The sequence below is a fragment of the Solea senegalensis genome, linkage group LG9 (assembly GCF_019176455.1).
Source record: "Solea senegalensis isolate Sse05_10M linkage group LG9, IFAPA_SoseM_1, whole genome shotgun sequence".
Classification (NCBI taxonomy): Eukaryota; Metazoa; Chordata; class Actinopteri; order Pleuronectiformes; family Soleidae; genus Solea; species Solea senegalensis.
In genome coordinates this window covers 10,438,660-10,452,772 of record NC_058029.1, presented here as the reverse complement: position 1 = coordinate 10,452,772, position 14,113 = coordinate 10,438,660, and the positions used below count along the sequence as shown (strand labels likewise).

At 38.0% G+C, this 14,113-nt stretch overlaps 1 protein-coding gene across 1 annotated transcript in view; it reads right to left on the bottom strand.

The window, feature by feature from the left end:
- LOC122774683 (collagen alpha-1(XIV) chain-like) overlaps positions 1–14,113 on the bottom strand; it is a 119,553-nt gene that overhangs the window by 40,155 nt on the left and 65,285 nt on the right. The window contains exons 27-33 of the mRNA XM_044034158.1: positions 13,398–13,521; positions 7,512–7,655; positions 7,131–7,295; positions 6,598–6,636; positions 6,374–6,512; positions 4,279–4,421; positions 3,261–3,370 (exon numbers count right to left, since the gene is read on the bottom strand). Coding sequence (XP_043890093.1) covers positions 3,261–3,370; positions 4,279–4,421; positions 6,374–6,512; positions 6,598–6,636; positions 7,131–7,295; positions 7,512–7,655; positions 13,398–13,521 — 864 coding nt within the window. The remainder of the gene's footprint in view (positions 1–3,260; positions 3,371–4,278; positions 4,422–6,373; positions 6,513–6,597; positions 6,637–7,130; positions 7,296–7,511; positions 7,656–13,397; positions 13,522–14,113) is intronic.

Sequence of the window (14,113 nt, the reverse complement as noted above, 5' to 3'; positions counted from 1 at the left end):
CATCCAGGAAAAAGAAAATACCTGCATTAACAACATCAAGCTAATATATAGTTATCAGGAGAATTATCAGGAGAAGTCCCTGACTTTATGTAACTACATTTTATTTTACACATCATAATAATACAATAATAATTCAGAAAGCAGAACCCATTTTGAACCGTCATAAAGACATACAACCCGCTTCATACAAACTGCTACAACCTTGAAATGAATATATACTGTAGTAATATATCTAAAAAATCTAAAATACATCTAGTCTTATTCCACTGTGTAAATTATTATTGATTTTATCTGGATTAAACATCAAGTTGCTTATGATCAGGACAATAAATCCCCAATAGATCACTTTATATTTTAGTTGCAGATATCCTGCATCTATTCCTACAGCAGATTTCTTCTTCTTTTCTTTTTCTGCTTTATTTTTCACATATATCAATTAATATATACATTTTAAATATACACAATTATTATTATTTAATCTTCCTTTCACAAAGCTACTGGTATTTCTGGAAAAAAGCTTTTTAAGTATGAATTAATTAACAGCACTTTTTTTTATTCCAGTTAAATATTGTGGATTACTGTGTAGAAAAATTCCGTACCGTACACAAGGACAGCTTTAAGTGATCACGGCCATTTTAAATGAGAGGCAACTACTTGTCCTTTTTTTTAATATGGCCAAAAGCAACATGTTCGTTAAGATAAATATAAAAATGTCTCCTTACTTGACGGTTATATTTTTCTTTGTGTCTCAAACACAACAGGCATTTCTATGTCCTCTCCTGCTCTTCTGTCCTTGTCCTTCACCTGTTTCTGTATTGTTGTGTTTCCCTGTGTCTGCTAATGTTTGACTAAGACGTGACAGATTCTACTTTTCCTGCTTTCATACAATGTGTCTACAAAAGATAATCCCTTTATAATGGACACACAACACACTGTTCACTTGCCATCCTGTCTAAATGAAAGACAAAGACTTCCTCTGGACACATACTCTCTCAACATTGTCATGTTCTACAACAGGAGGACAGAAGACAAAAGCCACTGAACATGATGGACAGCTATTGCCTGACATTCTGAGGACTGAGAAGACGACAGAGACTTGGAGGACGAGTGTTGGTTTGCTTTTAGCAGAAATCTATTGACAATCCCAGTAGAGACACTAGAGACACTACACAACAGCAGCTCGACATATTAGAGAATATATTCTCTATAAAGACTTAAACTACATGGGCCAAAGTTACTAATTTAAAACATAACAAAATGCCTCCTAAATACACCTCCTGAACAGTGTCTACATCAAAGCATACGTTTGTGAATACAAAATTATTTATGTTGATATTATTCTATGCAGCCTAATGTTGTAGATATTTCATGCCAAAATGTTTTTTGCAACATGAATTAGTCATTTACTTTGCCCGTTAGTTCCAGACCTACATCATTATTTATGCCACAGAGGCATTTACAGCACTACTGTATTTATTTAATGATTTGTTCATTTTATTGCTATTTAACTAAATATCATTTAGGAAATGTCATCACAACAAATAAGATCTTTTACTTAAGATATAACATAAACACAGCACTGATGGTTGAAAAGAAACTACAAACAAACCGATTCTACAGTCACAACTGAATGAAAATAACAAAATCACTGTACACAAACCTTTTGAGTTTTTTTATAATTATGTTTTGTTTGCACCATTTTTTTCATAATGAATTGGAACTTATAACATGGTATATTCTGTGTAGGCATTACATTTTGTAGCATGACAACCACAGCCGCAGATGGGAAAGACAAAAAACAAATTGACAAACCTCAAAAGCATGATGAAATCTGCAGTTTCACTACCAATCTAATCCGTCCACTACTTAAAAAACAGTGTAGCAAGAACAGCCGGAGAAAGAGAGCTTGAGCAAAAAGAGGCAGGAAGGCTGTCATAACCATATCTGCACACACAAACACACCAGAGCAGCACTGACAGGTCAAGAGGAAAATTTCAGCCACTGGAAAACCACCCAACAGACTAAAAAAAAACAAACAAAAAAAAACACAATACATCAGATCTTCTTTATTTCATTTTTTTTTGTCTCTTTCCCAGCAGAATGCGTTCTGCTCCCTTAGTCCCCTTCTGCACTGCAGAGTTTCAGTGCAGCAGAAGTCAGCAGACAAAAACTTGCTATGTGATGCAAACTGGTAAACGCAGTCACTGTGGGACTCACTCTCAGCGAGACAGTGTGACCGGTACATATCGTCCACATGAGGGTCACGGGAAGCTAGAGGGGGCCAATCCAAACTGACACAGGACGAAGCACGGAGACACATCCTACACTGGTCAGCCAGTCCATCGCAGGGCCAACATACAGGGACCAACAACCGTTCTCTCTCACAATCAAACCTATGGTCAGTTTAGAGCATCCGATTAACCTCTACGTGTTTCTGGACTGTGGAAGGAAACACGGAGAACCCAGAGAAAACCCAAGTGCACACAACGAGAACATGCATAGCCACTACGTCGTCATGTGGCCTAAATTGTAAAATAATGAACAACATTGACATCATGTTCTATTGAAGAAGATCTGAAACTAGTGATTGAGACCATAACCATTAGGTATGTTGTGTACAATTGAGCAACAATGCCCTCTCCTCAAATTTCAAAAATCTGTGTTGCCATCAGAAGTCAAAAGCCATGTTAAGTTTGTCCACTGTGGATTATTGTAAAAACACGTTGGTTCAAAATGGCAGGCGATTTGGCCCCTGATATGAAATGGTGTTATAGTGAGGTGATGAAAAACAACACTTTATAACATTGAGTGAGTGTACACCTAAGTGACATGAAGTATAATGCTTATGATCTTAAATTACGGCCAAATGATAAATATTCTCACCCAAATTTTACAGAATGGACCTTTAATTTAATGATATTAATTAAGTCAGAAGTGAGCTCATTTTCCCGTCTTCAAGTCTAACAAAGTTCATTTGGCGACCGGTGGAGTCACCCCCTGGTGGTAATGTCCATTTTTATATTCAGTCTATGGATCCAACAAGGGCACCTCAAAGCAGCACAGACTGGACATGCATTTAACTGTAATACGTCTTTCATTTATTTTGAACATCAACTCAAAACCTCTACCAACACTGTAATGATGAAACAGAGGTAAGTACCATGCAAATATAAAAAGTGAATATTTTTCATTCTAATAAATCAGCTTATTCACCTCTTAAAGACTAATCAGGTCATTTTCATCACACATGTAAGACTAACCTTGTGGAAGCTGCCATGGAAGATCTTTTGGATTTTTGTGTCATCAAAGGTAACAGTCTGGAAGTCTCCTTTGTAGTCATGGTTGAAAAACGTCAAGGTCTTTCCAGAGTCTTTAGGTGGAGCAAGAGAGAAAAAGGTTACACTTTAATCTTTATTACAGAAACAGTGCAGACTTTATCAGATGCCCTTTTATCAGATACATTTGAAATATATCATTTCATTCAAAATGAACATAACATTACAATAATTTAGATTTTTTTTTTCACCAAGCACTTAATGCAACTACCAGAGCATATCTCGACCATCTTTATTATTATGATAATAAGTGATACTGTATGTGCCATCATCCACATTTCCTACCTTTTATTTCTCTCCTTTTATGATTTTCAGCAACAGTAAAATATACCGCACTGTAAAAACCCACAACACTTTTCAACTTTTTTAACCCCTTTTCTTGCTGTGTCAGACTCGACAGGGGAGGCAGAACTGCCAAAATTTAACTTCCTCCGGCTACTCCTGGGGTTCCCAGGATCATGAAGGACAGCAGGTAACATAATCTGTGCAGCAGGTCAGGGGTTTGCCCTGCATCTCCTCCGAGTTAGCGATGTCCAATAAACCTCTAAAAATGGATGCCCAGGGGGAGTTCACCTCTTTCGCAGCGTTTCCGTGACATCGCTTATCGTAGTGAGACTCATAAACAGCCACTGCACCATCATCACGTCTTATGATATCTCATCTCACCCCATCTGCTGGCATAAAATTGCCTCATTTTGGGTATTTCTGTATAATATTCATCTTTTGAGGATAGAATATAAGAAGAGAGCTATGCTCATTTAAAAATAAGTCACCTCAGCTGTTTTTTGGTGTTTCTCCTCCGACTCACTTCTCAAATCTGAAGTTTAAAGGTGTGTCACGTTCAAACACATCACTTCAGACTGTGATCTGATGCAACATTGATGCACCAAACAAACAAACAAAGATGAAAAAAACAACAACAACAACAACAACAAAAACTCACTGTCTAAGATTAGTCCCACCAACGGCTCGTGGTCAGCGTTGAGGATTTCCCACAATGCAAAGGGCTCGTGGGGGGTATCCGGGAGCAGACGGAGCATCATTGAAATGGTGTAGTCAGAGGGTAAACCTTCAGGGTGAAGATACCTGGTACACACACACACACACACACAGAGATAGTGATTTTTAGCAGTGCCCTGCAGACACATTCTCTATCTCCTTGGTTCCTTTTTCAAAGTGCCAGTGTCTCTTTCAGCTGAGGTGTGAATGCTTTTTCACCGCCTCGACTCTTTGAGTGCTCGGCACTTTTTGATCAGGAAGCCTCATTTCTTTTCCTCGCAGTTGCCTGCGAGCACTTCAGGTTTAAGTCATCCGAGCTACAACTTTGCAGAACACTCATCAATGCCACTTTTCACAAACTGAACAGTCACAGGAAGCATAAAAAGGAAAGCAAGAAAGACACAAAATGACAGAACAGGTGGAACTGGATGCTCCTGTTAAGTTTTCATATTTGAATATTTCCCTGCGGTGCAGTTGGTACAGTGCTAAATAAATCTTATCACATTTGACTTATATTATAATATTAATATTATCCAATTATTTATTTCAACCTTGTGTAAATGCAGGCTCTGTTAATTACAAGTGGTGCTGGTTGACTGTAAATCTTTTTTTTTTTAACATCCACTCAGAGTCTAATCAAAGTAGTACATAATATTAGTATATAATAATTGGATTATAGCTGCATCAGGTGTTCTCTGTTGCCCTGGTCCAACTGAATTATTGATACACAAACACAGAAACAACAGTGATTGTCTGTTTCATGAGTACTTACAGGACATTAAACGTACAATGAAGATATGTGTGATAGATGGTAATTAGTGGCTCTATTATAGTGTATCTACAGTATGTTGTTGTTTTTTTATTCAATGTAAATAATTTAGTTTTTACAGGTTGCAATTGCTGTATTTCAAAAAATGAATGTCTGATATGAAATTAACAATTCCTCAGATCTGGTAGTAGGAATCACTGAGCTTGCTAAAAACACATACTGCAATACTCAGTTCTAGTTAATTAAAGTTTCCGACAATGTGTCGACTGTTTAGGTGTTATATACACTGTATTTAAATTAATTCACCAGGCAAATAATTAAAAGTCACAGGTATGCTAAAACAATCTTACTTACAGTGAAAGGAAAATTGAACTGAAGCAACAGACAACAAATAATCCAATCTTCAAGATCATTATTTGTGGTTGTTGACGCTGGGGACAGGAACTGCTTTTGTTAGTCAACATAACTAAACAGCCTGGCTGCTGTGAGTGGGACTTGAACCCTTAAGATAATCCAAACAATGCCAAAGGGAGAATCTTTTATCTGTTACCTTTCATGTTAGTTCCCCAGCAGTTAGCCAACAGCCAAAGAATCAAGTAATTTTTTTTGGCAGGTCTGTTGAATTGTTCATTGTCCTCTGCTGGCTCATAATTCAAAGAGCTGCAGTGTTTGTGTCGTGCTGACTGTGACCACTCCCGGTCTCCAAGCGAGGGGAGATAAACATCAGAGCGGGATCAAAATAATACAGAACACAGACTAATCTTAAGCTTGAATGGTAGAACCGATATGATATTAAAAAATAAAAAATCCTAAATGCCTTTAATAATGGAGGGTATGCTGTGGAGAGGAAATTATGCATGACTGTTTTCTCGTCTTATGAATCTTACAATTGGCACTAATTCACTTTCTTATAACTTCTTAGTTTGTAAAACTTTTACCAGCCACCAGTTTTGGTAATGTATAGTTTTGATAAATGTGCAATGTGACAATGACTATCTCTGATACTGAACCATCCTGTTGGTGACCTTTAGTACTTTTCTCAAGTGTGTCTTGCAAATAAAACTGCAGCTCTTCCTTTGTTACAGAACAAGGTGGACAGTATTTACATGCAGTGATGTGACTTATACATCGACTAATGTAATTAGAATTTTATTTATTTAATATTTTGTCCCCGTCACTGTCAGAAATGACCAGACGTAAACCTCTGTATAATGCCGAGTTTGCTTATTAGTCAGCTAAAACAGAAGTGCATTCTAATGTTTTTACTCACTTGGTGGGCAGTGACACCAGCGCGTCGCGGTGTAACCTGTAACAGGGGAAGCTGTTGAATGAACCTGGCTCCAGAGAAACTCCAGGAATGGTGCTGTACTCCTTTTCGACGAGGCCAAACTTCTCCATCATGCGAAAACCTGCAAGAGACACCGAATCTTTATCATTACCACTGGCTCTGCATCCAGGGCTCTGATGGAGTAAATACTGTCGTACTCCTCTTACCTGCCAAAGTGTTACCGCTCATCAAAACAGATGGACAAGCTGAAAAATAGAAAATAATCTTTAAGTCATTAAATCTGTAATATTGACAAAACCAGTGTAAAATATCGAGGACATTATTTTCTTTATTTGAATGCGTTTTCAGGTCAGCTCTACGGAGGCTACCTATTTGGACCAACATGTGTTTCCAGTAGGCCACAATAGACAAACTAAACATCTTTTGAGTTTTAACTGAAGGCTACATGGGTGCTCCAATACACTTGGAAGAGAAGAGTGAGGTGAGAGAGTTACATGCAACCAATATAACCAGTAAATGTTGCCAGATTTTACACACTGGACATTTAAAATGTTCATCCTTCAAATAAATCCCCTTTTCTTTCCACTTTCCCCCCTCAGTCATTTCATTTTCCCTCCCTCACTCTTCCTTTGTGCCTCGTCTCCTTCATCACTCTGTCTGCGTCTCTGTAAATTGTCTGAAATCTTCCCTCTGATATCCTACACTGTCTCTGTTTTACGCATTAGGTGGTGTTACTCACTGGCAGTGGCAGCTTCGCAGACAAAGGTAATGAGCTGTTCCTCTATTTTCTTCACAGCATCCAAATCATCCACAAAAAAGACGTGTCTGTCACTGGGTTTGCTGGCAATATTCACCAGCTCTCCATAGTCTGCATCCGCAAAACCAATGGCAAAGATGATGTAGCCTGAGAATGGATTCAAACAAGAGGATTTATTACATCATTACGCTCAACTGAGAGGATTAAGTAGCCAAATGATACACATTGTTAGAGTCATGGATTTCCATATGAGTGGTGGTGTTTCCAGCCAACACACACAACCTACACTATTCATCACAAATTACTCTCAGAATTGATAAATCAAGGTGTTTTTTTGGACTTGGACTGAACAAAAACACTCACCCTCCATCTGCATTTCCTTGGACACTTTGTTGACATCGTCTTGTGAACGGCCGTCCGTAAGGACAACCAGGACTTTGGGAATGCCTCTTCTGGCTCCAGCCTCCAGAGTGAAAATGGACTCTTTCACATGTTTGATGGCCCGACCTGACGGATGACAAGAAGAAACCACTTGATTTAGAACAGCTGTTTGAATATTACCTTTGAATTAACTTACAGAGTTAAACAGCTGATCAATATTTTGTTACATTACACAAAGGGAACATGGTCTCTTTTCCTGCAGTGCATAATTAGACTATTATTGGCTAGCTTGACATAATCTGTGTCCAATATACTTTATGATCATTGGCTCAAATGAGACGTGACATCCAGACATATTCCTGTAGATGCACAGCAGGGATATAAAACCTGATCCTCTGTCTTTTGCTCATATCAACACTTCTCTGACACAGATCGCCCAATTATATGATCGAGATTCACTGTTAATATGTTTTGTTTTCAGTTCTTTGAACAGAATGAGCTGTTTGAGTCAAACAGTACAGTACATTTCCCACCAAATCTAAATGCTGGATTTTTTTAATGCACCAATAAAAACATGCAGTAATATTTACCGTTGCGATGTAAAGTTATCAACACTGAAATGAATATTAACCAGCGGCTGCTTGGAAGCCAAACAAATAAAGAAAAACACACAAGTTGTTTTGTATAACACCAGTGCAGACTCTCTACAGCATTCTTTCTTTAGCACCATCTGCAGTATGAAGCTACATTCTTCATTTTGTAATGGATATAATATTTCAGTAAATCTCTGAATCTGCCAACAGTGAGGCTCATTGCTGACAAACTTGTTGGAAGGAATGAGCAGGAATGAGCTCATTAACCATCAGAAAAATACACCCTCTTCCTCACCTGTTACATGAAGGCGAAAGCTTGAGACCTTTGCTACAATTTTAATGACGTATTAATTAAAAAAACATGTATTGATTATCAGTTCACGGTCATAAATAAAATAAATGATTGACTTATAAACTCCTGAAACTGGAGGAGAAAAGCCAAGAAACATCCAAATACAGATGCAGAAAAAAACGACGATAATACATTCGGGGGGAACATTATAAAATGTAGAGGTCAATTATTGATTTAATCATTCAATAAAAATCTATCCTGACAGCTTAAAAATGTTAAACGATACTCCCACAACAGGCAACCAAGATGGTGTCAGTGCACATTTGTCACTGTGCTTCATGCACAGGAAATGCTATACAGAATCTAAAATATGTCGATGGAAATAAACTTTATTATTTTAATATACCTTGCATCAAACTTTTCTTTGCCACAGACAACTAAAGTGAATGTGTCGTCTGCGCAAAAACAAAGTACAAGGCAAAGTCACAGGAAAACAAGACAAAACAACTCAGTGACCTTAATTGATCTAAACAGCTCCTGTATATGTGCAACATCACGTGCACAAATATGTCTGTTTTGTTATAAGCTCAGTGTCTCCATTCTCACCACACTCAAGTAGGTCATTTCAGTCTAATGTCAATATTTGCATATTGTGATTTGCATTGTTCATATAGCTCCTCCGTCTGACCTTTTCAAAAATGACATCGACAACTGCTGCCATTAATCCGCTCAACTCCTTTTTGTCCTTTCACACTTTCTACTCTCACTCTTGTTTTCAAGATAGTTATCAAGAGAGGACACTCAGAGAACCTCTTCTGAAAAACAACATCATATGAAGCAGTAACTGAACCGTCAATTTACAAATGAGTTATTGTATATTCAAGAGTGTGTGACGTTAAAAGCTCCGTGTATGGTGTCAACACATTTATACTGGATATGTTACATTCAGCAGCTCTTCTCTGTCCTCCATAGACTCGCTCTGCACAACTAGGGTTTTTACTGCAAGGAGTCCTCTCCTCAAAAATCTGTGTTTTCTAATGAGCACCGAACACAGTCGGTTTGATGTTTGTAACTGAAACTGCAACTTTATGCTGCTACAGCTCAATGAGAAGAGAGAGCGCGTGCGAGAGAGAATCGGACAATAACAACCTTTTTCTGATCATTTCACAGCAGTTGATGATGATGTTACGCAGGAAAAAAGCAGCAATTTGAATGCGAACACAGACAGGATCTGACACAGTCTCTGTGAGTTTGAGTGTGACACACACACACACACACACATGCAGGCTGCAGCTCTATGACACACAGGCTCAGTCAGGAGGATGGCAGTGTGTTATCCACAAACGTTACATTTACCAACAACATCATTTCAACTTGCAGACATGTTAATATGTTTTATTCAGACATAAAACAAGGCCCTGTTGTTATTTTTGATATGCTTGTGTTGTTGTCATTTGCACAGCTGTGCTTTGTTCAGCAGAAAAGCAAAACCTTTGTTTTTTTATGAATTTTGTTCATGTTCCCATGACATCACACATAAGTCTTTGATTTAAAACTGAACATTTGGCACATTTTGTATAATGAACCAAAATCTTATATCACCATTTAGCCTTAAAGTACAGGGATATTATTTATTATTAATAAAATCATTTTTATTACTGCACTATTTTTATGAAAAATCCATTTTTTTTGCTTTCCACTGAGCTGTCAGTGGTGAAAAATGACTGAGTGCTTGGCCTGTAACGTGTTGTGAAGTCTGATATCTGCCAGTGATACATCTGTTTCTACACTGTCCTCTGATCACGCTGGGCGAGACTGGAATTACAACAGCTAGCCAGGCATGAAGTGAGACACAGGGCAGTGCAGAAGGGAGGAGGCCATGAAACGGAGGGCGAGGTGCTCATCAGGTGGTGGAGGACGGAGGAGAAGAGCAGGTGAGGGGGCACACACGGAGGGAAAGGGAAGAGAATCAAACGTGATTGGTCTGACAGGGAAAATGAGACCATGAAAAAGTGGGTGAGAAATCACCCACTGCATCAGTGGATGCTGGGCTGAAAAACATGTCATCGATCAGTGATCCATCCGTTTGCGTGAGTGAACTAATCCCTGTGGGTTTGGCTTTGGCCTTTTATCTGACAACAGTTTTTGGTACTGTCACATGGAAACAATACAAGAGACATACTGAGAATATGGAAACAGTATGGGGATATAAAAGAGGTTGAAATCATCTAAAATCATCAACCCTGTTTTGGCTTCCAAAGCTTTGGTGCAATACAATGAAGTCAGAGATGTTCAGTCAAAATCTGACAGAGAGACTATAATTTTCTCAGTGGGGAATTATGAGCAGAGTGTGCTATTAATCACATAATCCTTAAGAGTTACTGAATTGTTGTCTAAGATTTACTTCACAGAAGACGTTGCTGAAAATGTACACGATGAGTCAGAGGAACATGTTCATGGGTTTGTAAAAAAAAACATTTATGAAGTCGTAACAATCTCATGCTCTTTGAAAATCTAGTGGGGATCTCATACAACAGCGTGACTACAGCTGAAGTAGGAAAGAAGTCACTCTAGCTAATGAAGATTATGAAGATAAAACTAAGATAAGACTAATCGTATGTGTGACCGTATTACTGACACTTGTTTAAATACTGTACGTCACAATGTTGCTACATGGACACAGACACAAGCACAGAGGGGGCCGAACTTAAACCAAGACGAGAGCCAGAAAAGTTCAAATGATATAAAAGAATAAACCAAACTTACAGATTAAACAAAGTAACAAATCAGAGGCCAAATTAAAGAAATTAAAATGTGTCATATTAAGATATATTAGCAATGCAATGGATACTTTTTTCATAAAATAAGATTAATTACAGTAATTCACCCATGGAATATCCTCAGTTTGTTAAAAGTTACACATCAGTTGGAGAACTAAGAACATAAATGTAGAAGAGCGGGAAATATTGCCGAAATTTGTGAATGATTTGACTGAAATCAGCAGTACAGTAATGTCTGTAGTCAAATGTATCCTAGCCAATATTTTGCTGTACTCAATCATTTTTACTAGATGTATAAAGAGAGGGAGGAAAATACAAATGACCCCTCTGGTTCTGGCTGTGTTTTCAAAGCAATTTAATATAATTTGTTTATTTCTTTTATGGTCAAGGTAACTTGATGTGTATTATCATTAAGTGCATCAATGGAGGAGCAGGAAAGACATTACATTATCTCGTGGGCCAACTACAATTGTATGGCGGGCAGGATGTGGCCTCGAGTTGGACACTTGTGCACTAGAGCATACAGGGATAAATCAATCACTCACTTAGCCAGTCAAATGCTCACTAATGCCTTGATGGATAAATTCATATCAGAAATCCCAAAATATAAGCTCAGCATAAGGACTTGACTCAGGAAAGTACTAACTGTAGTGGAGGTATCATTTACACACTGTTTGAAAAATAGGTTTCTAAGAGGATCAGGACTGGAGGTTTGCTCCGAAAGTAGCTGTCACTTGTGATTAGATAACCGCTGCAGGGATACTGAATAAAGAACTCCTGTTGTTACAGCAGAAGCTCTGGGGTTAGTGGAAATGAAACACGTTACAAACCAACCTACAGTATTTTATCATTTCTTAAAAAAAACAAAACAAAAAAAACCTTCCTTTGTAATTGATACAAGCTTTGTGCCTTCAACTTGTGCAAGTGTTTAATAAAATCTGATTTTGATGTTTTCTCAACCTGGGGTTACTGAACAAAGGATATAAAGCAACTGAACCGCTTACAGTAAAAACATACATAAGCGGTGAAGCTGTGTGGTTTCTTGTTGGCTTCTACACAGATATAACTGCCAGAGGCTAAGGGTTAAAGAGGAACAAAGCTACAGGCTTTTATTTGAAGGCTTTAGCAGATTTAAACACAGTGAGGGGCTCTGACAGAGTCTCTGAGGACAAATTGAGGTTTAAGAATGAAAAAAAAGGGAATAGTTTAAGGTTTAGAGAGTAAAAGACTTTCCTTAAATATCCTAAAAGACAGTGAAACTAGTAGCAAACCTCTTAATGAACCAGAGGAACAGGATGTAGGAGGCTAAGGTACAGTATTTGGCTCAGTGGGTGACATTTAAACACTGTACTGTATCACACAACACCACTAAAACAATACATAATAAACATAATAAAGTTTACTTTTATCTGAAGCAGTTGTAATGACAAAACTCCACATAGTACAGCTACTGTGTACGAAGTAGAGGAAAAGCAGACAGAAGAGGAAAAGAAAAGTGGAATTTAGTGAAGAAAAGAGGGTTGAAAGAGAGAGAGTGATGGAACAAAGGGAGAAAGTTGAAGAAATGAGGAAACAGAAGATCAAACACTGGAGACAAATGAGAAAACGACTATTGAGGAGAGAAAGATGACGGGAGAACGGGTTAATGACCTGTCAGAGAGCAGAAGAGATAGAGGAGTGAACAGAGGAGAACGAGGGAGGAAGAGTGAAGAGGGGGGATGATGATTATGATGATGTGATCAGCACAAGGACACAGGCGCCGAGACATGACCGAAACTTCAGATGATTAAAAGCATAACCTGTAAATTCACAATAATGAAATTCACCTTCGCAGATGGACATTTTGACATAAATTTTACAGCCCAAACGGCCTAGTTTGTCTCCTGACCGAGACCAAGATGTAGTCAAAAACAAGTGTGATCAGAAACAGTGACATCATCAGTTTCCCTTCTTTAAGTGTGCTTATCAAGACTGGTTTTGATCAGTCAAGGTTCAGCAGAGCAACAAAGTCAACTTTGAATGCAACATGGACGAGAACAAGCGTGCACACTGATGATGCTTGTATAATCTGATCACATGCTCCAGAACAGCTGTACCCTGCGGAGAGTTTGGAGGAACATTTGTGATCAATAACTGAATGTACGTGTCTGGTTGTAACGCATTAACCATTATTACATTCACATCACTAGGACACTCTTCTGACCTGTCTTGGTGTTTCCTCCTTTGTATCTGATCCTCTGAATAGCCTCCAGCAGCACTTCTTTGTTGCTATGGGAACTTAACTGAAATTCTGTCCGAGCATCGTCACTGAACTGAACAACTGCCACCTGGAGAAAGAGAGAGAGATGGAAAGACAAGTTTATTAGGTTGAAAGCACACATTAAAAACATTAAAATCAGTTAAAAAAAATACCACTGCAATGTCTTTCTATATTTAAGAGTTCAGTTGATATTTATATCCACTTTGACTACAAAAAAGCAGGTATTACTATTAGTAGCCCATGTGGTATTAACTATGTGCTTTTAGCTTAAATTACCAAAAACTCTTTTCGAAAAACCGTTTACCTTTGTTTGATGAAGGAAATGCTGCAATTGTAGAAATTAAGTGTTTCTTTGTTCCTTTCTTTTTTCAAAATGTATTTAAAGGTAACATACAGAGAGACACAAAGAGACACATGATGGAACTATTGATAACTACTACCTGATAATAATAATAACTGTAATAATCACCACAAATCATCTTCATCATGGGTGTTAGAGGGAGGGAGGGGACAAATGAGGGAACAATAACTAAATATAAAACAATAATAATAAAAGTGTATAGAAACATATAATAAACAGACTAATGAGAAGAAGAAGAAGTAAGAAATAAAGGAAGAGTTCCCCACACAGCCACAGTGTAGGCTGTATGTCTGCCGCG